Raw genomic sequence first — 26471 nt, forward strand, 5'->3', positions numbered from 1 at the left:
TGCACCAGTATTTATGTGCACAAAGCAATACGCGTACGCACAAGTTCGCTGCAGCCGCTGCATTATTATTATCGTGTCCAACCGAGTGTAAGTGCTCTCACGCGCAATAAATATAACCTACTTAGATTAAACACCTTGTAAAGTGCGTCCACACACAAACACAAAAGCACGCACGTGGTGGCTTTACCATTTCCCTCTCCCGACGATCGTAAAAGCTCGTAAAACGCGGTTTCATGTTCAAAAATATTCTAATAAGCTGCGTGTGCGGCGTACTTTGTAGCTGCGGCTCGTCTCGCGTTGAAAATATTATTAAACGCGAAGGAAATGAAAGCAAACGGTTAACAGCACTTTTAATAAACTCGAGCACGCACGTTTAAGGACGGAGGAATTCATTGTTTTCGGTCCTAAAACTTTTAACGCGTCGTTTATTAGGTTGAGAAGGACAGTTTTATTGCCAAGGGAATTGTGATACGGCTGCTCCGCCTTGCTCTTCTCGGCAACTCTGCCAGATTGAATGAGGAACCCAACTGCAGGTAAAAATCTCAAGTTTAGCTATGGTGAATGTCAAAACCGATTTGCAATAACTCTTCAACACACATCCAAACTAGGTTACTGCTGGGAATTAGTAGTGTATCTTTGCTCTAGATCTTAATTTCTAAATGTCTAACAATCTGATTTATTTATTGAACCGAAATATGCTCCAAAAGTGAGCACTTGTCCCTTTTATTATGTTCTCAAATATGCTTAACTTCGTGGCAGCAGACTGAGCAATTTGCTAAAAAGTGTGTGAAAAATTATTATTATTTTTAGAACGACCTAGGTGTACATGCTAGATTATATTTAATTTTTAAAAATTATATCACTTAAATATTATTAATGCTCAAAATTTGGTAATTAAAAAAGAAGGCATATGAAAAATGAATTGACATTCTGTATAAAAAGCAAAATATTTTTAGAGCAGTTTCTTCCCACGAGAGAAATACTTTTGAAACAAACTGACTGTCTTCAGCTTTTTGCAAATTAGAAAAGCCTTTTTACGTCGAATGCTCACTTAACAGATTCTGGTTGACCTGCTTTGGGTTCAACGCCATTGAAGCGTCGCAGCACATATTCAATTAATAAAGGCCTCATTAGACCGGGCGAGAGCAGAATACGCAATTAAATTGCGTCTCGAGCCTTGTGCCGCGCGCGAGGATGCTCGTTTGCGTTGCAACGCACAGACATCGATCGCTCACTTTAATAAATTTCATTAATTATGCAGAGCAAAACAAATAGAGAACACAGCTAGGCGGAGGCAGCGCACACGCCGAGCGGAGAGATGCGCCCGCCGCTGGTGCTTTTATCATAATTGGTCGGCCAGACCCGCCGGCTGCCTTCAAATGGATGATTTGTTTTTGTGTGGCAGCTGACTCTGCAGATCTCTAGTTCTGCTCCTTTTGACAAAAATTGTGGCGACAATGAATCCGTCCTATCTCCAGATTTTATGCAAGTAACAATAATCTATCAAATTCAGTATTTTGAAACATTCAACGAAGTTTATTTATGGAGATGGGACGTTAAGCCGATAGCTAGCTATAATTTGCTTTATAAATTTGTGCCCATTAGCGCAACTCCCCATTAGAGCAGAAGATAATCTAGTTGAATCCCTTCACAGAACGCCCAAAATAGATTCAGCAAAGAGCTTATTTCTGGTTATTCAAAATAAGACAAAACAATTAGTATCCATGAACTCTAATGAGCCACCCATTTGCTATTTTTGTACGTTTGCATTATCCCTAGTATAATATTATGCTGAAATAATCCAGTAATAATGCCGCATAATGCGGCAAGAAAGTTACTAGGGCTTTCTGTCACCCCTTGCCATTAAAGTCCCACTTCTTTGATGCTAGGCCAATATCAGCTATGCACTCCTGGGTATAGAGTCTTATCTCGTTGAATGCCTGAAAAACTGCCCCCCTTCTCAGCCTTCTCATCTTTTTTATACTAAATGTGTATTTTTAGCTCGCGAGTGTTAAAAACTACTATCTGCATGAGTTTTGAATTCTTAAACTTGATATTTTTAGTTCCCACCGGAGACTATTTATTACTTCTCTATAGAACTTCACCAAAATATTAATTTTAAATTTGCACTTATAAGATAATTGCAAAATTCAGCTGAATTCATCTTAGCTATTCATCTTATAGCTCAGCACACATCAGAGAATGCCGATACAACGACTCGCACGTCTCTTTTCGCTAACGTGGATGCTGATTTCAAAACTCCAACGTCTCCTTGGTTTTCAGTTTTTTATTAACATATAAATTAAATTATTCGACTTCCTTAGCCTTTAATTTCTTAGAATGATTTCATTCAATGAACGGATAACATGGGCGCACCAGGCCGCACAGGGACCCAGCCCACTCAAGGGCCACTTGCCTCCGCACCGAGGACTTTTGTTAAACGCTAGACATTCGTCCCGTGAAGCCAAATCACGCATGCTGGAAAGGTGCAAACCAGCAAGTAGCGAGTCCCAGCCCGTTGAGCAATTTGAGGATTTCGAGTCACTAAACTAACCACTTTTTGCCATCTCTGACATTGGGTAGCCAGTATTAGATCTCCGAACTGCTCAAATACCTCTCATTGCTTTGACACTCCTGAGAGTGCCTTAACAATGCGAGCCAACGGGCTGGGATTGTTATTGGGATATTATTGAATTTGTTCCATACTAAGTGAGTATTTCTAATTTTTTATTTAGTGTTTCTTTCCCAGTCTTGTTGAACTGATTTCCCCCAGAAAACCGTTTTGAAAAAAGCTTCAATGATCTATATTCGTTGCAATTATTATTACCCAAAAATATTTATTTTTGTCCCATTTTTTGTTAAGAGGAACGAACGCATATCAGATGCAACACGCATCTTCTTTCTTCTCCAAGTGTACCCGCATCGTGTGCTGTGGTGGGTTTGGTGCGCCGACCGAGCAACGAACAAGCAAGTCGGGGGTGGGCGCGTGCGTGCCCGCGTGCTCGGCGCCCCGGCTGGCAAGCAGCCCTCTGTGCTGCGGCGAGCGAGGTGCTCGCCTCTCCGAGTCAGTCAGTTGTGCTCGGCAGCTGCCATCGAGCGTTCGCTCGAGTTTTCGCCTCTGCAGCCGGAGCGGCAATCGCGAGATGCCGGTGTGGCCTCTCGGCCCCTGACAACCTTCTTGCTCCTTGCACGCGGCCGGCGACTTTCCGCTGAAATCGGAGCTACGGCATGGCGAGCGGCCAGCTCGCGTGGATTTTGCCCGTGTGGCTGTGGCTGGCCGTGGCGAGACCGGCCGACGCTCACTTCAACCTGTTCATCAGCCAGAAGGAAGTCATGAAGCTCATGGGTGAGTGAAATTGCTGGATTCATGTCTTACATAGAATGAATGAAACCCTACGAGATAACAGTATGAAAAATCGAATTTCTTTAAACGAAGACAAAAATATGAAACATCTATTGGAAAAGCTTTTCTGTTTAATAGCTTGCGTTTGACATTAACCTCATTGTATGTGAACACCACAGCTTAAATTATGAGATAGTTGATTTGCAATTTAAAAAACTTAAAAGCAGTGTATTTGAAAATTTTAAAATATTTTTTAATTATAATCTATCATCTAGACTACATTGTTAAAAATAATTTTTGTATTGAAATAAAAATTTTATATTTTCGTGGTTCACAATTAGGATAAAAGGTAATTTTTTACATAAAATCAATCGACCAATTCCTTTCGTAACAAACAACCTCTATTGAGATGATTATGTATATATGAGTAGCCCTTAGGCACAGGTACGGAGCTCTAATGTTTCTAGGCACAGTATTAATCTTTAACAAATAGAATCTTTGGCGAGTAATCAATGAAAATTTGGCGGCAGTAATTAACATCGCACAAGTCATTCAACCATAATATGACAAAACGCCAGAAAATGATTGATTTATGCAATGATGGAAGCACAAACAGAATAAAAGCTACGTAAAATCGAGTGACCACTGTGGCAGCAGTAGTGATTTTCAATCAGCGCGTCAGAGGCACAAACAGCATTTGCCTCTGCTTTTGTCGGGATTACCATAAATTACACGCGGGATTAGAAAGAGCAGAGAGCTGCAGAATCAGAAGAGCTTGTTAGCTTCTCTGCCGCCACTGCTGCTGCTGGCCCCGAGCAACAAAGAGCACTTCATTAGCGGCAACCCTAATGGTCCAGCGCAAGAGCGATATGCGATTTTAATTTAGCAAGTCCGCGTGCAAAAAGTGAACCGCCCTTGCGGTGGAGGGCGCCCCCGCGCGCGCTCACCTTATTACTCTCGTGTTGTTGCCGAGCCGGATTCCATGAATGGCCTCGGGACTCGCACTTGCTCTCGCGTTTGAATCAGCGGCCCGCAACATGAATTATTTTGACGAGAGGGAGAGCGAGGCACCCGGCAAAGAATCAAGGGGCAGGCAGACACACACTCGCGCTCAGCTTTTGTTCTGCCATGAGAGCAGCTCTGTCACAATTTATTTGATACCACCGAAAGGGAGGCAGTTTGTCCTTAATCGCTCCCTTTTCATAAGAGCCACTGAACATAAATGAACTTTTTACAATTGTGCAAAATAGCTGTTGCACCCCATAAAATTACTTACAGATAGAGAATTGTCACTGATCAGGCAGCATCTCCAAAATAAGGAAAAAATATGATCAGTTTATCTCTACAATCAATTCAGATTGAAAACGAATAAATCATAAAATAGTAGAAGATTATCTACACCTAAAATAAGGTTTAATTTTTTGAAAAACTAGCTTATTGCTTACATTGGGATGTCTACTGCTCTCCTTTTAATGCGTTTAAATATAACAGCATTATGTTAGTTTGTAAGCTATATTAAAAGATATCATCATTTTTGCATTTTACGAGTCTAAAACAGTGATTTTTTTTGATGAAAAACGAAGCAAATCTATGCGGATGAATCTAATAAAATCATTAAAATATATATCTTTTTTATTCAGCTGATTTCTCTAGGGAACAAGTTTTTTGATTGGATTTCCAATGGTATAGTGTAAATTTCCTTGGTGGTTTCAACTCTGACCGCTCAAAAAACGCTGAGTTACAAATCGCAGTCGAGACGAAATCCTATCTTGATCAAACCTCCGCTTTTTAGAGCTTTGCAGCCAATGACGCGAGTGAAAATTTGAGTGCGTTTTTATTATTCTAATAAACCACGTGGCCACTCTCGCACCCACGCCATTCAGCCGCCGTGTTAGACCGACTCTTTTTATTTCACTGATCAGTCTGCCCAGATACAAGCATTCCGTCAAAACCGCACAAAAAAGCAAAATCGGCTCCAGATTCCTCGGCCGCGATATTATTGCGTTTCAACTGGGTTCGCTTGCGAGTGAGTCACGCAACCGGTTGCACCAATCTGTCGCACCGATTGCATACCTGCCTTTCTGGCCGGACGCGGTGGAGCGGAGGAAATGGCGCTATATCTGATCGTTTTACGCATGAATACGTGTGTGCATGCGGGCCGGCAGAACCTTCTCGTTGATTGATTATGTGGAAATGGTGGTCTTGGAAGCAATTTGCATTACTTGCTACGCTGGTGCAACTGCAAATGAAGGCTTCAAATAAAAATCACTCTATTACATATAATGTCGTAGCTGTAGCAGAAAAAATTGTGCTTAGCTCAACAACCAAATGCGAATTTCCTTCTTGCAAGAAAGGTCAACGATAAATTTAACAATTAAAACTTGTGTGTTTGTTGAGCGATGCGAAATTTTGCCACTCCCACTACGATAAGCATATTTGTTTCGAAAAATTCGACTTCGTTGCAACTGGGAAAAAATCACTCGCAGATATCAAGTTAGGGGGGAGAAAAATTGTAGCATTTTGGTGAAATGTAACGAGTTTCATTGATCGTTACACAATTTAAATACGTGACAATGACGATTTATAATTTTAATTTATGCCATAGAAAACTCTTTTCTCTGGTCATTTTCTCGGTCATTTAAAATATATGAAATTAAATAAAAATGCTCTGTACAAACAAAAATTGCCACTCTGAATCTAGAACAGACTGTGTTTATAAATTCTGCGATAAGAGAGGAAGCTATTATCATTTCCTGAATTGTGAACAAAGAGATGTTAGTCAGATTGCAGCAAGTAAGATGAAACCTGCGCCCAATGGTACAGTGTTTAATAAATGCATCAAATATAAATGCTACTATGTGTTTCTCCTCCAATAGGTTTAAAAAATAATTCGTGCGAACAGTGAGAAGTCTTAATCCAAATAATTTTTGAACAGCTTTTCTTCTAAACCGAGGATTTTGTAAAAATACAAATGAACGTAAAAAAATATTGTGTGTGTTAGAAATGCTGGAAAAGGCTAAAAATTTTGCATTTCCCCCTGGAGAGTCTTCAACTTGAATTGAGGAGTGCTCTCACAATCAGTGTCTTAAAAATCCTGAATTTCCTTCCGCTGTATATCAAATAAATGGACGTAAAATTGACAAAACCATTAAAGTGAAGTGTATTTGAAAAGAAAAAAAAATCAATTCACGTGGGCAAGTGAAAAACGTCGCTAATTAGCCGGCGCTGCTGAAACAAAGGCGACACAAAGTCGACTTGCCGGCAGCTCGTTTGGCCGGATTTTTCCTTTCTTTTTTGGCAGCAAGGCTGACGCGCGCAGAGAGAACCGGGCTTGACGATAATAACGCACACGCGTTCAAAATACCAGCGGCGAAGGCTTCGTTTTCGATTTGTCTTCATCTCGAGCTGCCGCTGACGTCTAACATGGCATATTTTTTCACTCTTCTTTTCTAATTTACGTCAACATTGTTACATGAGAGACATCAGCATATCGCTGGAGAGAAAGAAGAAGAAAGATGCGGCGGTAATGAGCACCAGCAGCCCAATCTCCCCCTTTTTTAAGACGTTGTGCGGGGCAATCATCTTTTCGTCTCTCGCAGGAATTGGATTTGAATATCGCCTTCGACTGGCGTGCTTTCTCATTAGCATTAGCCGGGGAAAAGGGCCGGGTTGGGTCGTTTGCTCTCGCTTCAATCACCACGGCAAAAGTGAATTTCGTTTTCCCGCAACTCCGCGATTTTTCACTTTTTGCGCTCGCTGAAAAAACACAATGCAAATTACTCCTGAGAAAAAAAAAGACAAAAACTGTTCTGCTCCTCGAGTGAAAAATTTGGCATGCATTTGCATGAGGAAAGTTGGCGTGTGTGTCCTACGAGGGAATGCGGTGAGTGTCTGTGTTGCCGCTTTTATGGCCGGCAATAAACAGGCCTTTGGTTTTACATCGCCCCCGTCTGAGTGTCTCTCTCCTCTCGGAAATCCTTTGGCTTTGGCAGCTGAAGTGCTCATAGCCACCATATTTACTGTGTGACGAGTTAATATGTACAACTACCACTTCTTCGCTGAATAATTTACAAGCGTCTTGGGATGAGCGCAAAACGGCAAAAACGACTAGAGCTTTCCTCCGCCACTTGCTTTGCCGTGCACTTTTGGCCCGGAGAGCGGCTCTGGGGGCCGTAAAGGGACGCACGGTCTGATAACCTGCAGAAAGGGTGGAGAAATAATAGCATTTTTGTGCGAGTGTGCCAGGGTCGTAAAAAGCGGGAGAAATGACAAAAATGAAATGTAGACACCCCACCATATAAGAAAATTTCACCTGTAAATGGGTCGTTTCAAGGCGAATTGGGGTTTCTTCTGTATTCAAATTTCCAGAAGGGTTCCGTTCCAAATGAGAGGGCAATGTGGGAAAGCTCGCAAAAATTTACCATTATGGTTATTTTAAATTTAATAAAAAAATTATGAATCTTTCTAAAGGAATATAAAACAAATTTTATGCCCTAACCTTTGGCCTCTATATCTGCGCTTCAGAATTAATAAAACAAAAGAGTGTCAGTGAGAACTCCTAAAGCTTTTTGATACAATAAATGGCATGATTTGGGTGCAAGCCTTTTCTTGGAAACATGCAGCGTTTCTTTAATAAAAATCTCTGGTTTATATCGCGGGTAAAAGACTGTTCATTTTAAAAATGTGACACCCCATCTTTCCGATTCTAAGAAAGGTTCGTAACGAGCAGAATTAGTAGCCCATTCAAAAGATCGTAATAGGCTCTCGGGGCTAATTGCAATTTGTCGTCTTGGCAGCACTGCTAAGATTTTTGAATGGCTCCTTAATTAAACGCACCAGCATGCAGAACAAAACGTAGCTGACTGCGCGAGCAATTAGCATAGCGGCAATAATAATTATGCATAACTCCCGCACCGAGGCCCAAATGACCCGAAAGCTCGTTTAATTCAGAGCTCAAGTCGAAATTAATTAGCAGGAAAGTCAAATTCCGGCGTCTTATCTGCAGGTGCAGCGAGCAAGATGCTGATCCATCCGCCGCCGCATTTGCATATTCATTGCCGAAGAAAACAATAAGCGCCGCTTCTGAATGCATAATGGAGTGAGCAGCTCTCTCTCTCTCTCTCTCTCTCTCTCGCATTATTGGAATCATTTGCATACGCTGAGTTTCATATTTCCCGAGCGAGAGAAGTGCAGAAATGTTAATGATTCGGCGAAAGTCAACACGCTCCTCTTAATGTATTCCGTCGACAAAAAGCATAGGTGAAAATACACTGGCTCTTGCGGTGTTAATTGCACTTTGAGTTTCCAGAAAGACCTTCCCGCCGCCGCCGCCGCCGCTGCTGCTGGCGATTTAATAAGAGATTTAGCCTTGCCTGCCAACTTTTCGGCCTTTCGCGGATATAGGGCCGGAGATGTACGCTCGCCTGCTCGCGGCTACACAGAGAGCATATATATGTATAAACCGAGGGAGGCATTTAATTTTTCGCCAGAGAAACGGCGATAAGCGCTTAGGCAGACTCTTTGTGCCTCGTTCCACCAGCTTTTTACGCACTGCGAAAGAGGGTCTGAAGTCAAATGACTGCTTCGAAAGGATTAACATTGATTGGAAAGAAAATGTGCAAACAGATTACATTTATTAAAATAATGACTGCACTTATAATTAAAATTAAATTTGCTAGACCATCCACTCATATTCGAGAGAAATTCTATACTTTTTTTTAAAAAAGCATTTAAAAAACAATAAAACAAGATGAGGTCGTTTAATTTATAAAATTGATTTTATTATTGCTACTGCCATTGATGAACAATAAGGAATGGATCCGGGCTACAAATTACATTTTAAAGTGAATGAAAGTTTAATCACACAATTATAGGCCTGCTATAGGCTGAAACATCCGCTGCAGAGTACATGAAACTGTGATCTTTTTTGTTTTTTACAATTATTTCAAAGCCACACCTTTTCCTTTTTGTTTGCCTAAGGGAGTGGCCATTTAAAATCAAATTTGTTTCAAGTAATTTTTATGATGCTTTAAGAATAACAGAAACTTAGTATTCACAAGCCATATTCCGGAAATTCCAGCTTACGCAGCTGCCCTGAATGAAGACCGTTATTTTCTCTTCTTAACTTATCTTCGAAATCCAGTGTCGCTTGATGAAGTTGGGGTGCAAAAAGTTGCCAGTTGAACAGCCAGCAGACACCAGGAGCGTGAGCTAAATTGAAATTTATCAAGACGCGCAGCAGCGCTGGTTTACCGACTCTCTCTTGCCAGTTTTAGGCAGATGAAATGCTTGCTCGCTCGAGCACCAACGAAAGCGCCGAGCGTGGAAAATTTGGCGCAAATCATGGCTGTCTGCGTATTCACCGACTGAGAAACAAAGATTAGACACCAACACGCGTTGTATGCGCAATGATGAAAATTTATTTTTATTCGCGAGAGACAGGTTTTTCTAATTTATCATTGTCCTTTCTGAATTTGCATTTTAACACTGCTGAAATATGAAGTGCTTGCCACACCCTTCAAGTGTAATTGCAATTTTCGCCCCTCAGCTTGTTGATTGCTAAATTATGCATGAAATTTCCCTCAAGGAAAGACTCCATTTTTAATGACGAGACGTGTTTTGACAGATCGAGTCGAGCGTTAGCCCCCTCGCCGAGCCACCCACCCCCATCATGTGTGTACACATACGCCCCTCGGCCGCCCATTCCTGAGCACAAAAAGTTACGCACCGCCTAGAGAGCCGTTTTTATCATTTAGCGAGAGCCGCGCGGATCCATTATCACCGGCTGCCTACCTGTCTGTTTGTCTCGCTGTCAAGGGTGCATCAAGTAGGATGACTCAACGTTTTAGCGCTTGCATTTCCGTGTATATCAACTAACCCGGCTGAGTAAGCCGCTGGCTGCACGCCGTACGAACATACACCACTCTCCGTGGTTGTTATTGATTATGGGATTAAGGCGCACAAAGCAGCCGGCGAGAGCAAGAGAGAGTGATATATGGATTGGCAACGAAAATATATCCATCATCACTTGTGCGTACGGTGCCGTTGTTATTGTTGCCTCTGCGCGCGGCCGCCGCCGCCTGCCTACGTGCAGATTAAATTTTGAATTGGCCAAACGGCGCAGTCATCGCAACGCGGGCGCCTATTTTATCCGCCAAAAAGGGAATTGGACCGTGTATAAATTTCTGCTGGCGAGGGAACACGCGATCGGCTCTCGGGGTATTAGGCAAAAATTGGAGTGTATGTGCACATTAATTTTGCCCGCTTGGGGAATCCACGGAAAAATTGTAGCAGACTGCCAATTCTAGCTAGCTGAGTAATATGGAGACGTCTAAAAATGAGCTGCTTTGTTATATTCGGTTAGAGTTGAGATGGAACTGCGTGGGCAAAATGGGGTCAAGTATCAAGGAGTCCGAAACTGTAGTGCAGTTTTGTTCATTTTGAACAGTAAAATTCGCTCTCATTTTTGTTGAGAACTAAAACTGTTGTGGAAAACAAATTAATATATTTATATATTAAAACATCGGGAAAACTAAATATTGTTAAATAAATCCACACGAGCACCAAATTTTTGTAGAATTGTCAGAGTTCTTTGGTCTCCTAAAGTTTGGCTTTTAAGAGTCCTGACGAGCAAATTTGTTTGGGACATTGCGACTTCCCCCCATATATACTATTAATTATAAAAACTTTTGAACTAATTTTCTTATATTATCAAACGGCAGCATGTTTTAATTTGATTCAAAATTTTTGGTGAAAATTTTAAAGCAGATGTAAGAATCATATTTTCCAAAACTGCTCGGTACAGATCTACATATAAATTGAAGATATTCAAAGGAAAGAAAATAAGTGATTTGAATTAACTAAACTAATGATAGAATCTGTAATAACATAAAATATTCTCTTGAGTTTCAACCTCAAACGCAGAATTTAAGGACAGCACAGAGACCAAATTTATTCCAGAGCCGTTCGCCGCGCCCTTCAATTTGCCGCGTGAAAAGGCACACAAGGCGGCGAAGGAGGCAAATATCAGGAAATTTGTCGTCGGGCGCGAATTTTACAGGCTGTAAACAGGAAAGAGGCACAAAGGGAGGCTAATTTGTGCGTTTAATGCCTGCCGTCGGGGCATAAAACGTCACTGGCTCGCCGCTCCCCTGCAGCAGCCGCCCATTCGTTTTCTTTGTGTTCGCTGCCTTTGCGCCATAAAAATAAGATGCGACTCGTATTGGCCATTAAAGCGGCCGTGTCTCTCTTTCGTGAATGGCACTCGCTATTGCATCTCTCTAGCCGGGCAATAAAAGCGTTCAACAGAAACGAGACTCAAACTTATTTAAAACCGCAGATAAAGCGCAATGAAGCGGACTGGATTCAATTGCCGGCGGCCACGAGCGCGAAATTAAGGCGGTTGTGCGGAACGAGATTTACTTTGGCACTCACTCGCACGGACAAGCCTGAATGGACCATTTTATTGGATTCACTTGTCTTAGGCAGTGGAAAATTCAGTTGAGATAACTTAAAAAGTAATCGATTTGCCTTATCTTGATAAACTGCCTCTGAGTTGAATTCGCTCTGGATTATTGGTTAAATCTTCATTATTCTAACGATTCAACGCGTACTTGCAAATTTATCAGCTTGTACGATAAATATTTGAAATTACCACTGTCGTTTTATTCACTTGTTGTTTGAAATGAAAACGATTTTCATTTAAATATTGTTACATTAAATTACGAAAAATTCGAGCGTGTTTGTTTAATGAACCTTATATAATTATGAGACTTTGAGGTGCTATTCAGAAAGCAAGGCTAGAAGAAACGCCACGTATATTGAAATGTCGTGATGCATCCATAATTTACCATCTTTGCAATCATTTCATCTCGTTCATTTTTTACGTGCGTATGATGTTAAAAATTAGGATTTGTTAACTTAAGTGTTAATTAAATTACTCAATTATGTACAATTACAAAAATCAGAAAAGTTAAAAAAGAAAAAAGCATAAAGTGATAATGAAACGATGGCAAATCAAAATATATAGCCGAGTCGTAAACGGCCTGTGCCAAAACACAATCCCACAACGCGTCAAAATAACTGCCACAGATTATGTTTAGGCCCGACGGAAAATATCGATATGGGCGGTCTTGAAGGGCACGTGGACCATCAAATATAATATTTATTTTCGTAAATTCAGTTATCTAACTGTCATTTGTAATTAAAAATTTATTAATTTTGTCTTGAAATGTATGACAACAAACTATAACGTATGAGATAAATTTTCTCTTCAAAATTCACTCATAGCCGCTAATATAAAAATATTTTTGCTCATAGAATAGTCATATATCAGATGTCTCAGCCCGTTTTTATTTGTTATAATATTCGTTTGTGTTTGTTAATCTTTTTCATGTGCCAATGTAGGGAGTGGAGTAGCACTGTAAATAATACATTTTTGAAACTTGTTCAAAGTTGCAATATTATAAGAAATCGTCGAGTAGCATTATTTGTTTAATGACCAAATCAAATTTTGCTTGTGCAATCAGAGCAGGACCCTTTTTGTCAGTCCGCGGGGAAGGGCCGTTTGATGAGAAACAAGAGAGGCCGTTTTATCATAGGAGCGAGATCGGAGAGAGTTAAAAGCCAACATTCGATCGCCTCCTCCTTTTGTAGGAGTGTTCCCCGAGCTCAGCAACCGCGCGCGCTACATAAAAGTTGACCAAACATCAGCTTTATGAGCCCTCTTTCGAGCTGCTGCGAGCCCAGCTAGCGATATTTCACCCCTGCAAAGATTGCCAGAAATAGTATACTGTACAAAGAGTGGAATGAGAAAAGCGCGTGTCGCACAAAATGGAGCCTCGGCGGCACAGCTCGTTCTGCTGTGATTCTTGTTACAGCGGATAATCCTCCAGCCGCCGCTGGTGGAAAAGTTTGCGCAAGCAGAATCTACAGAGCTAGGAAACGAGAGACAGACCCTCATTCCATTCTTTTCCGACCAACGAGACGGGATTGAAATGGCCCTCGAAGGAATGCAAACACGTCTGCGTTCGTAGTTTGACTTCTGGATCAAAAACTTGACTCTTCATTTTTTTACATATTTGACTGGTGCATTTCCCTTTCTTCAAACCCAATGGTTGTATGTGGATTCTGCTGTATTACAGTGGAACTATATAATTTTGGAACAGAGCAGGAGCAATTGAGGATACAAGACAAAAATTATAATTAGCTTTTTACTGACAAAAAGAGTACATTGCTGTCCAGAGATAAGAACAAAAAAGAGTGAGGCAGGAAATTTATACTTTTCTCAAAGACTTTGGGCACCATTAAGATTGACTATCTCTGGAGAGATTCATTTGAGGAACCCGCAGCGCACGGCCACTTTTGCTCCCCAGATTTGAGCAGACAAAAAGTAATTACCCTCTTTCCACCGCAAAAAGAGACCCTCGTCTGCTTCTCCGCCTTATTAATTGCGCAAAACACGCGGAGACAAATCGGCTCGCATTTGTAATTGCCGCCTCAAACTCTTAATTTCCGGGACCGAGCGGCGAGGAACGAGGGAAAAAGGCTGCTAACTTCATTTTCCGTCAGCCGGGCTAATAATTTATTCGGCCGGCTGGACGGACGGTTGGAAAATCACACCGGCCCCAAAATCCACCGCCCTTGCTGCTTTTTGTGCATACATTCAGGCAGCCAGTCTAGTGCAATCAGTGGGCAGCGTGTGCGTGTCCATTTGAATTGTAAATGTCCCGGGCGGCATCAGCGAAGCACATCTCTCGCTCATAATTATATGCCGGCCGCGCTTTTCGATTCCACCACCATCGTTTGTGTGTGTGCAGTATTGATTGGAACTGTGAGTGAAGGGTTAACAAGGCGCCTGACGTTTGCCTGCCCAAATTGCACAGGTAGGCAGCGAATTAATCTGATTTCCAATTTTTTAGGTGAGGAAAGATATAAATTTGCAGTTTTAGGTTCCGCAAATTGGTTTTTGAATTTTTTTTGTTCATTTGATGAGAGGAAATTCATGCTCGCATGGAAAGGAGAGTTGGCACAAATTCTAAAATATTCTGAAAAACTCAACAAAAATTGCACACTGTGAAATGTGGCAAAAATGAAGCTCTAATCTACGGTTTTTTAATCAGAGCGTGACAAAAATGAGATCAATCATTGTTTGTGTTTGTAGATCAAATATTGTGGTCGCTCTTTGTGGTCTGATTGATTTTTTTCAATAAAAATAAGCACTCTAATTACGTCCGCGTTCTACAAATCAATTTTGGTGTCATTTTTTAAAATTGATATATTTACCACGCATTGGTGTCTAAAAAATAATCCTAAATCAAAACGAAGCACTCGGAAACAAACAAACAAACAAACATGACAATGTGCTGTTTATAAAGATATTGTCGGTATAGCAATAATCATACAATCATTACATAACTTAAATATCAAGCAGCGCGCGCCACAAATTTATGTGATATATTATACTACTTCTAGTTTTTTGTGCTTGACTCTTGGAGTTTAACAGCAGCCAATTGAAAAGAAAAAGCTTTTAATAAAACGCAGACTTTGCAATAAGACGGCGAATCGCTTAATGCAGCTCACGTGTATGGTCATTTTGGCCAACTCTCTCGAGTCCGCATCGCCGGATTGCTGCTATTCTTCCATTCCTCGCATCCGGCGAGAGTCTGGCCGAAAGACGTGAAAAGCACTTGGTGCGTGTGATTGAATTTTAAGCGCCAGCTCAGCACGGCGGCAGCTCGTCGCCGGAATTATTCCTCTTCCTCCTTGGTTTTCGGGGGTTGGATTGAATGCATGAATTTATGACTCCCTGCCAAGCCATCTGATTATGAATGAGCTTCCCTTTCGGCTGTACGTGATCACCGTTCCATTTTTCATCTCGCGGGATCCAGTGGGAACGGCTTATTGATGGAGCTGCTTTTGCAGTTGAAAACTGGACCCGCGTATCTTCTTTTTGCAAAAAATAGCCAATTGATGTTCTATTGTATGTTAAATAAAAAGGGTGTCTTTTGTACAGCTATGAATAATATGCATTTTATGCAATAACTCACAAAAGTAGACATTTCAAAATATGGAATAGAGTTGTATCTGCAAGTTGGTGCAATGAAAGCCATAAAGCCGAGCAAGCATTTAGCAAGCTGACAACAACAAGGCGATAAATCCAAATGCGACACCGAAAGGTGTGCACTGCTCGCTCGCGTTGTGGTAATATCTTAAACCTCGCGAGAGATAATTCACGCCGCGCTCAGCAATTTATGCACACTCTCGGCGGCAGCGGCGGCAGCAGGCCCATGCCCCCCGGTTATAAAATATTCTATGCATACAAATTAGCAGGCCGGCTCCAGAGTGACTGAACACGTGCATTATGTTGCTGGAGAGAAAGGGTCGCCGGCGTAATTTGTTATCTCGCACACACGTGCGCAAATTAGGACTTATTATGAATAAGGAGATAAGAGACGAAACGGTGCTTTCGGGGGTTAGCGCTCAACTTGGCAACTTTGCAATCTGCAAACGAACCCTGGCCTGAAACTGTGGAAACTTGTTTAATTTAAAATTTCTTGCATAGCTATGACTGTTTTATCAAATTATCACAAAAGGCATGTGGGCCAGTTTTTAATTAAAATTTAAATTATGAATAGCAATTTATTTATATATAAAAAAACATTTTTAATCAAATGACTGTGTTCATGGTAAAAGATATACAAATACACCATGTAGACTTTTCATTAAAAGCTTGAAAAGGACTGCTCTAAAAAATATTTAATGTGAGGAGAACCACTCTAAATAAAAATACAAAGCCGCCATATAGTTGCTAACAGTTAGTTTAGATTTTCTAATACATATCCACAGTAAAAAATATCCATGGTTTGTTGATAGAGAGCAGACTGATGATTTTTAGCGGGACAAAGTGAACATTGAATTTTGCATGTGGTCCGCCTTTGTAAAAATTAGAGCAAACACGCGCTGCAAAAGCAAAGTGTCCCCTCGGCCCGCTCGTCTTCCCGTGTAAACATTTCAAATAGCCGTGTTTTTTTGAACATTTTGCACCCCTGGCCGGCAGGCTGGTGCTCTTGGCACCCCTTTATTCCTGGGTGCAGCACCGTTATCAGCTGCTCTCCCCCTTTCGGAGCATTCCAGTGCCAATTTGGCGTCGCGCGAGTGCGGGAGCAGCGAACCACTTTTTATCAGAAAACCTGCACATGCATCTCGACCGAATTAAAACTTTTCCACTTAGAGGACGAAATTAGCTAAAGTGCATCAACGAAGTAGTTCATTGCTCTGGAGATGACAGAGCTTCGACTCCTTTCACATTTTTAAAATTGAAGTAGTTAGTCAACATGCCTATTATTCTGGTTTCGTAGCTTATCTCGTAATTATGGATTGCGTGCTGTCACAAAATTTTTACTTGTTCCTTTTATTTAAGTGTTTCCCCTCAGTTCAATGTTTCTTAATGGTGAGATTAGTGTCACGGAAAACTGATTTGAGTGCTGTGCAAATAACAAGCACGCCAAGATAATCATTTTCTCTTTTTTCTCTTTAATTTACAATTAGACGCAATTAATGATCATATTTTTTATGCAAGAACATAAAGCTGAATTTTATAAGGTCTATGCCCGCTCAATTAATAAATATTGGCTATACAATATTAATGAATCTGATTGCCTCTCACGCTCAGATTTCAGTAAATCATTATAAAGAGCTGGAGGACCAGTAAAATCATCGGTTCCTGTGGTCTCGAAACTTTTCCACTTAAAAAGGGAAAATTAGCCGAACACGTCAGCCGACCCATTGTTTCGCGAGACTTTCACTCTATGCCCCATTAATGCTTTTTTCGTTTATTCCCCCGTTCTAAAAGAGGCCTAATCCAGAGAAAAGAGCGAACAAAAGAACGCGCGTCAGGTCGTAATGCAGCTGGCAGCACTAATAAAGCACTCGGTCCGTCACATGCCACAAAGGAGAGTTCATAATTTTTCCATTTCCCAGCGTAGTGGCAGCAACGCGATTCATCAGTGCGCGCGTCGAAAAATAAGCCGCAGATGAAACACACGTGTATTATTTGCCGAGTGGGAAATGCGTGTGTGCTCTCATTCCAGCCGCAGCGTTTGCTATGTATGTGTGCGAATCTCATGCAAAACGTTGGAAAAATGTTTTTGCTCCACGCACTGTATTTTTTCGCCGAAATGAAAAGTGGTCCTTGTCGCTTCTAGAGGTTTGAACACTGCCAGACCCGGGATTTTTGTGCGAATAAAAATATATTCACAACTTATCGAAAAAACAAATACATCAATCAAATTTTACTTTTGCGTCGTAAATTATTATGTTATAAATATCCAACTAGATCGAAAATAAATTCATACATTTATTTTGAGAACAGCAAACTTTGTCTCGATTTCATTTTCGCAAATAAGATTAATTCTGACGTCAGTTTAACCATTTTCCCAGCGGGTCAGATCCTTCCACCCGAAACTTTGGCTCGGATAAGTGGCAAATTATTCATGGCAGACCGAATTCGGTCAGACCGAGGCTGGCAAATAATTATTATCATGCAAAGTCGACGAGTTGGTTGCCGCCGGTAGTAATATATTGAACGGCTGCTGCTGGCTTCGAATGTAGTTTTGCTGGCTAAGTCGTGTTTCTCTGCGGTCAAAGTAAACACACACCATCCAGTAGTAGCAGCAGTTGGTGCCGGATTTCATTACGGATAGCCAGTAGCTCATCGTGTGTTTTGCTCGCTTTCCGCGCAGGAAACACATGCTGCCTTAATTTGAATTTACAACCACAGCTCTGCGCTGAAAATACATTCTATTATTTATTTACGCAATTATAAATTAGACTTCAGCCGCGTGTCATTAATTCTAAAACGTTATATGTGAATTGTACATTGAAACCATGAGAGGAAATTCACAATAAAATAAACCACGTTAATTTAGCGCCTGTAGCAATTGGAAGTAGCTCTTACATAAACTCATTTATAAATTAATCAAATAAGCGTAATGTTTTGGAACTTCAATGGGATATATTTTTTATTTAACAAATTGTTTTTAGGCATCAATTTATTTAAGTTCATTCTTGGCGTCACAGTTTCTAAAATCGTGGTTTGCAGCTTTGCAGTTTCACTAAAACTTGTCTAATTATTTTCGTCTTAAGTGAATTGCCGTGCTCTAAGAATTTAATTAATTTTCTGGTTTCTTTTAACATATTAATTTCTCGAAATATGTTTTTGGCACTCATTTCATTAGCCTCTTAGTCAAAATGTGTTTGCCAAAGTCCTCCACTCCCAATAATTAATATTAATTTTCTAAAAAAATCTTCTTGGCTGAAGAAGTTCTCTTGAACACCTTCAAAGTGATTACATCAAAGCAGACAACATTGCATGCACCGTCGTCTGTCTGGCGATTTTGCCCCGGGGCAGTTGGCGAACACAATCAAAATCACTATACACATATAGCTCTTCAGCTGCGGGCCAAATTTCAAACACAGAGCGAATAATAATAATGTGGCAGGGGGCACTTGCGACACATGAAAGCGGTCCAGTGGACCTGCACGTGGCACTCTACCCTGTCTGGCAATTTAATTACAACGCCGAGGTAAATAAAAGCTAGCTGCGTGTCTGCCATTACCCCCGAAATAATCGCTTTTAAAGTGCACACAGAAAGCGCGTGTGCGAGGGTGGAATTTATATTTGTAAGAGTACACTTTGCTGCATAATGGCTCGAAATAACCTTTCTGGTCCGTTTTTTTCTCGATGTGTGCCGCGTGATGATCATGACGATGAGAGAGCGAGGCCAGCCAGCCAACTTGGGGCTCGAAAAGAGAGAGAGAGAGCCGGCATAATGAAATCGCGTTGTTATGCAAAGTGGCCTTTTTCAATTGGAATACTCTCTCTCGTCGCGCGCGCGTCGCAGCCAGGAGATTTGAAATTACAATTATTCTCCAGCGTGCGTGGCGAGAGGAGCAGCAGGACAAGCGGGCGAATAAAAGTGCCTCAAACACGCAGCTGCCAAATTGGGGGAATTTGCGACCCGACGCGCGGACGAAATGAGAAAAGTATTTTATTCAAATTGGAGCTGGCACAGGGACAAGGGGGTGGGTGGATGCTAATACTCATTCCACTCAATGGAGAGAATTACCATCTTCTGTACTAAGTAGGGCTTGCAACGCATTTTGTATCGCTCAAATGTTTGGGGCGTTTTCATTTTCAGTTCTTAGCAAAGAACAAAAGGTTTTTCTATAATTATGATACTGCTAGGATAAAACACACAATGTTGCAATATGAAAATCTAGCATTCTATTCACATTTTAAAAATGAAGAAATCTTTTGGCTACGATTTTTGAGAAAAATTTATTATAACCATCTCATAAATCGAAAATGAAACTCAAAATTTAGCTTGTACTTAGGACTAATTCCATTTCATGAAAAATTGTTTTAAATCTGGATGTGAATAATCTTCATAGCTTATAATTTACTTATGATCGTTTAACTTCATTCTGAGATATCAAGACATTTGGTTAAATCCTCTTTCTTGAGCTATATAGAAACGGGTAATCTGAATCCTTAAAAGTAATTCTGAAACGAACTTCAGTAAACCGCTGAAGACTGCGTTAAAACTACTCAATAAATTAACTAGTTAAATGTGTTTGAATGTAATGACTTTTATAATAATTGAGTGTGCTTGCTGGCTAACGAGAGTGCAAGTCGTCTTCCCCTTCATTCCAGAAACGGCCTCAGTCAGTGAGAGAAATTGTGGCTGGGCGTCTCGCCAATGCTGGAAGTGACACGAAAACCGATAAACTTACGTCGGCTCTAACTGCCGCCAATTACGACAAACATGCTGTTCGAATTGCTGGCAACGCGGCGGTACATGTTTTGCACGCACGACGCCAGCAGGCTTAATTGAGAAAACAGAGACAATGCAACCGCACACTAGAGAGTGCGAATGTTTCGCGTCTGGAACAGGAAAGCGCGCGCGACGTCGTTTTGCACAATGGAATTCGCGGATGCATAATGCACAGGCAGCACCAGCTCCGGGGGGCTACAGGGCGTGGGAGTTAACACCGCGGCTGCCGGCTCATCCGCAGCCACACCTTAATTAAAATCACGCCCGGCTGGCTGCCGACGAGATGACGACAATATCCAACGAACAAGGCTGCTGCCGAGAATTAATTATTGACACCCCGCGCGCGAAGCAGATTAGCATTTTCGCAACAGCAGGCATCTTGTCTTGTCGGTGTTTGTTCATTAAGACTTTGCAGAACAAGGCAACAGCCCCTGCACCAGCACGTGTGAGCCAAAAGCTGGCTTGCTATTGTTGTTTTGCGCGGCTTATTGTCACATCCTCAGTCATCTTGCAGTCAGTAATTTAGTAACAGCGAAAATTATCATTTCAATATTGACAAAATTTAATTTTCAGAACGTTCTTAATACGGTTAATTTCAAATGACAAATAAAAATTTTAAAATGAAGCTCTCATTTTAAATAAAAAATGTAGAGGCGCAGTTTCATATAAAGGCTTAGAAGTTTATTACCTTTTTACTGATATCATAGTTAGTTTTAATACATAATTACAAGAAAAAATTGCTATAGCTGAATATATTTGACATAATATATTCTACTTTGTTATTAGTAACAGCAAAGGTATATCAGCATTTGTACTTACTGAGAAACTGAAACAGTATTCCAAAATACACACTCATAATTATATTTATTTTAACTGTTTTTGTGTATCAGGTCCCATCTTGATTGCATTTCAATTTAGCTCAGGCTGTGCAAAACCTTCAAATTTATCCCTCGTGACGAAGAAAGGGCTGGAATAACCCGTTTGTTCTCTCCGTGGAGTGAGCCTACAAGCTAATGAGCGTATAATTCAGCTAAACACGTCCTCCGGGCAGCCAGGCGAACGTGGAGCGGCTATACATGCATTCAGCGCCGAGAGCTGAAGAAAAGGCACTATCTCTCTCCCTCTCTGGCCCGTGGCTCATGCACGTGCTTCAATATATTTCTTGCTCAGCTTGCTTTGTCTCTCGGCCGGCGAAATATTATGCGAAATCTTAAACAGTTCCAGCCAGGCAACGAGCCCCCGGCTGGAAATAAAACTCAAAGACAGACAGCCGAGGTCGAGGAAAAACAATTTCGTCCTCGGCAATTTACGGGGAGTCTCTCTAGAATTATTTGCACGGGCGTAATGAGATTTTAAGGAAGGATTGGCTCCGTCGGTCGACGGGGAAGCATTCCCCATTGTGTGTGCTCGCTAGGGGCCGCCATTGTCGTGGGAAAGAAGCCTCTTCGGCTGCAAATGGAAAAGTGGAAAAGGAGGATAGGGAAGAGGTGTCAACGGTTTTCTTTCCTTTTTTTAACACTACCATTGATTTTGGTCTCTCTCTCTCTCTCTCTCTCTCTCTCTCTCTCTCTCTCTCTCTCTCTCTCTCTCTCTCTCTCTCTTGCAGCAAGAAATTCTCAGGGGTGGGATTTCGCGTGAATGTGCGGCCAGTCGTGGATTAGAAAATTCATGCTGAGGCCTGAACACGAGAAAAAAATATGTTACGCGAGCTTCAGAAGTACGTGCTTGAGTAGCGAGAGCGGCCCCAAATGTATAAACGGCCTTGTGCACGAATGAGAGCTCGCTCGCCGTTTACCTGCTTATGCAACCAGGTGAGCGTGCGAGAACGGCGCGTTGCATAATCATTTTTCTCGCTGCTTCCATCGACAATACGGCTATGATTTCCCCCGTTCAGATAACCGATTGATGAGTATCAAATAGCAGGGTTAAGCGTGAATTTACTTTAAGTTTTTAAATAAAAAAAACTAGTTGAAAGAAGGACATTTCTGTACGAAAACAGAAAAATAAACAAGCGCGCATGCTATATACATCGAGAACGCTGCGTTTTATTTTGACTGAAAAAACAAAAAGTAAATTATTTCGAATTATTTTCTGAATTATTCAAAATTATCTGATTTTCTTAAGTTAAAGCACGAGTATTTTGTTGCTCTAAATTATTATAGCACATTACAATTCTCTGCCCAATTTGCGGCACGTCGGGGTCTATCTCCTTCGAGTTCCCTCGTGCCTGCCTCTCTAAGAAGCACTGTTGTTGACAAACTCAAGTGGAAAAGTGATCAGAGAGTGCTGCGGTCGACGGACGGACGCGGATGCACGCGGCAAAAAGGTCAGGCCCGGTGGCAACACGCGGCGGCCGGTCAGCCGGTTGATATTGAAAAGCAGCGGTCTGCACCCCTAAAAACTGAGAACATTTTTCTCTCGTTTTATCCGGTCGGCCTCTTCCTCTTTTTCCCTCTCTCGCTCCAACATCGATCCGGCGAGCAAAAACGACGCGCCGGCGACTCGGGTGCTATCTGACGCGGGCTAAAATAATGGAAATTTACCGCCACGGGCAGGAATTTAATTCGGCATCCCCCTTCCAACTTGCCTCTCTGCAGGAGCGCAAATGATTTTAATTAGCATTGTCAGGTTGCAAGAAGCGACGAAGCGTCAGCATGACTGCCTTTTTATCACTGCAGGACTGGTCAAAAGCTAAACCAGTCTCTAAAAAATGCAAAAAAATGGGAACGTTTGGGAGATACTTGAGAACAAATTTTCTCTCGAGATTGGTTGGATTCTTGAGAGCCACATGACTTCAAAGTTTTTTCTTTGATAAAATTTTTATATTGATTTGTATTTTATCTCATGCAATAGGGTGGACTGGATTCGCCGAAGTGTTTAAGTTTAATTAAATAGCTCTGAAATCTACGAGGATGACGTCTTGTTATTCCGTTAGATTATTTTTTATTCCACTTTGCTATCCTTGCATAGGATGTAATATTATATTTAAGTAATAAATTGTTGCTGAAAAGCAGAGAAATTGGTTGAGGATACACAGCCCTTCATCAGACTTTTTTATGCTAGCAATTTAAAAAAGAAAATTGTCTTTACAACTGTGGAACTAAAACAGCACAACACGTTTTTCAAAACTTTTTAGTTAATGATGATTGCACAGAAAAATGACATTATCATCCCTCCTTTAATAAAAAATGGATTCACAACATGTTTCCGTCAATGGGAATTAACATTTTCCGGCTGTGAGTAGTGTTGGCTTTTACTGCAACACGTTAAAAGTTAATTCCGAGAAGGGAAGGGCTCTAAAAAATCCACAACTAGCTGGGCTAAAATATTCATTAAATGTTACGGCAGAAATAAAAGCGGCCTGCAAGAGTGCTTGGGAATTGCGAATTTGACGCACTCACCCGCCGGTCGAGAAAGTGCGAGAGTAGCGGCAGTGGCAGAGATAGGAATATGTCGCATAAAAATAGACGCGACGAGCTGCGAAAGCAATGTGCAGGCGACCGCTGGCTATGCGCCTCACTATATGTGCGCCATGCTAATGTGTGTTCTTCTAGAACGACGCAAAAAGCGCCTCATCGGGAGAGCAGGCGCGCTTTTGCAGGCGCAGGCAGACTCGGCCAGACCACTCAGCGGGTTCATTAAGGCGCGAGACTCAATTAAGGGATTAGCTTGCCTAAGCCAAGGCGAAGAGAGTGGCTGCAAGAAAGGGGCTCGTTTAATTTTTTTTGTCTGTAAGGATCGTAATAATGGATTTAGGCAGGCGCGATTGCAGACAGCCGCTCTTTGGATCTTTTAGCACAGACTTATTAGCGCGTGGCATTTTCATGAAGGTTGATCTCATTTTTGTCTGGCTTAAATAAAGAAAATTAAGTTACCGGTTACTTCTCTCATTTTCATCTTGCTAGTTAAAAACACAATTGTATTCTTAACACATGAAATTAAATTATGTATATATACGTTCGTAATCCTTAAATCAAAGTTTTTATCCACAAGCACATTTCCACGCACCACACACAGTTGTTTCGCAATCTCACTGGAAGCTCCTTATTGCGAAACTTGCAATACACTCGCCGTCTCTCTCCTTAATCCATTTTCATCCCTTTTTCCTTTGCACCTCGCACGAATAAAACAGAGACAGCCGAAGCTGTTGAAAGGCTTCTCTGTTAATTCTTATCGCCATGCTTTTACACATCAAACGAGCACTACATATATTTTTGCTCACACTGATCACAGCACGTATTGCAACATTTTCTGCTTTGAAATCTTACTTTTTACGCGATGGACTAAGTATCTTCTTAGGTTTTTGTTCCATTTTGTCTGAGTGCAAGTGCAACATTTTACCAAAATGTCCACTGGAAAATTACACATTCATATTTACATTCCTATTTTATATATTTATTGCCTGTCTATATAAGAGAAAAGAGCCGACAGGTGCCGTATGATCCAACCAAATATTTTTATGAAACATTAAAAATCTGCCCTTGTAAATTGCAAATTTGGCCACTTTTTCCATGTAAACGATAACCGCGACAAATTTACGGGAATTTCAGAGTAAAAATATAAAATAAAATAGAATTCGCTCCCAACACACTACAAAGCATTCGATTTTCTCAGCATCAAGAGTACCAGGTTCGGCACCAACTTTTGTAAATTTGCAGACGATTTGAATGCTACAGTTTGAAACAATGCTTGTCACGTGCGAGTAATTACGCGAGAATATAAGAGTTGAAAGGGGTGTGCGTGAAGAGAGGAAAAAGAGACAGCGCCGGCGGCAGGACCAAATCAAAAAGTGAGTTAATCGCTCTCTCGCGCGCACCGTGATAACGACATTTCTTGCGGGGGGCCGCTTACTGCGGCAAAGGGGCACCGACCACACCACGCTCGCATAGAGTGAGCGATGATCATGTTCTCCGCATAATTCACTCTATCTTCAAAGCTAGCGAGGCAATTTTGCGTCTGCGAGTCGGTTAATAACAATCGGGCTCTCGTGTTGCAGGTCTCACTTCGGAGCTGTATTACGTGCGCGAGGGCGTAATCAACGTGTACGCGCTCAACTTCGTCGTGCCCGTTCCGGCCAACATTTCTACTCTCGAGTTCTCGTGGCAGAGCCTCGACAGAAAGCCTGTAAGTACAGTTAGTTGCAATGTAATGAAGGGTTTAATGCTGTTTTTTCTTTCTTTAAAGAAAATTTTCCAAAATAAATAAATAGGAATAAATCCATGCATTCATTCAATTGCACTACACCCAGATCGAATGAGGCCAAACTCCAATTTTAAAATATGTAAAAAAAATGATTTAATTGATTTTAGAGTTGGGATTTTTAGATGGTATTACAGCAGCAAAGTCATTTTTTTTTGTGGGGATTTAGGCTATGAAAGTTTAGGAAGGTTTGAAGTAAATTAAGACGTTTTTCTTCTTGTAATTTTAACAATCTTCTTATGAAGAACTCATTTTTTTTTAATTTTTGGCCTGAAGAAATATTTCATTCTTCAAAATCTTTTTTCCTTTGAAAAATTTTGACAAAATTTTGACCACCTGATATTCAAAAGCCAAAATTTATTTTTCTTTGTGAAATGAAATTAAGGAAATGGAAAGGCATTACAAAGATATGTACCGTTGGTACTAGCTATTGAGAATGACTTAAACACTTAATTTAATATCTGAGCCTGCAATGAAAATTTTCGCTCTTCCCCGTTTATTTCTAATGTCGCTTTTAACTATGCAAATGCCTGACAAAAATGAAGGGTTGTAACACAGGCACTAAACATTTTGTATTTGTGGGCGGTGTGAACGACGCCTCCACAAGCCTCGAATGTGTATTTGCTTCAACGCGGTATAATCTTCTCGCTAAAATGCTCGTGCCGGCAACGCCTACTGAATTTGGTGCGAAATGATGCGGCATGAATACACAGAGAGAGTGGTTATCTCTTATGTACCATGTTAAAATACATAATGAGATGGTATTTTTAATCTCGTGAATCAAGATAATATTTTTATTGTAATTTCTGCTTCCCATTCCCGAATTTATTGGACAAATTCGCCCTGCACGGAACATGGAATAAACGAAACTAGTCAGCTCGATCAATGAAAATAATTTAGAATCTCGTGCACTGATTGATTCCAAAATTTCGTGGGTATCACAGGCTAGACGAGGCATTGTAATGGAAATTAAATCGATTCATCAGATGGAAAATAGTCTTAATATATTGCTCTATTCAAGCAGTCGCAGTGTTGCAAGGCTCATTTTCCGGACTATTTAAATTTATGGCTTTATATACTCAAAATAAAATCGA

The 26471-nt window shown here is 41.1% G+C and overlaps 1 protein-coding gene across 2 annotated transcripts in view; it reads left to right on the forward strand.

The window, feature by feature from the left end:
• Positions 1–406: 406 nt before the first annotated feature.
• Positions 407–26471, forward strand: part of LOC135942963 (tyrosine-protein kinase RYK-like) — a 63943-nt gene continuing 37878 nt past the window's right edge. Inside the window, exons 1-2 of one of the 2 annotated variants that reach the window (XM_065489327.1) lie at positions 407–533; positions 25175–25302. In XM_065489327.1, coding sequence (XP_065345399.1) covers positions 515–533; positions 25175–25302 — 147 coding nt within the window. In that variant the 5' untranslated portion in view covers positions 407–514. Of the gene's footprint in view, positions 534–3020; positions 3347–25174; positions 25303–26471 lie in introns of those variants that run through there. The other variant, XM_065489326.1, reaches the window with a different exon arrangement.

The sequence above is a fragment of the Cloeon dipterum genome, chromosome 4 (genome assembly GCF_949628265.1).
Source record: "Cloeon dipterum chromosome 4, ieCloDipt1.1, whole genome shotgun sequence".
In the NCBI taxonomy this organism is placed as follows: Eukaryota; Metazoa; Arthropoda; class Insecta; order Ephemeroptera; family Baetidae; genus Cloeon; species Cloeon dipterum.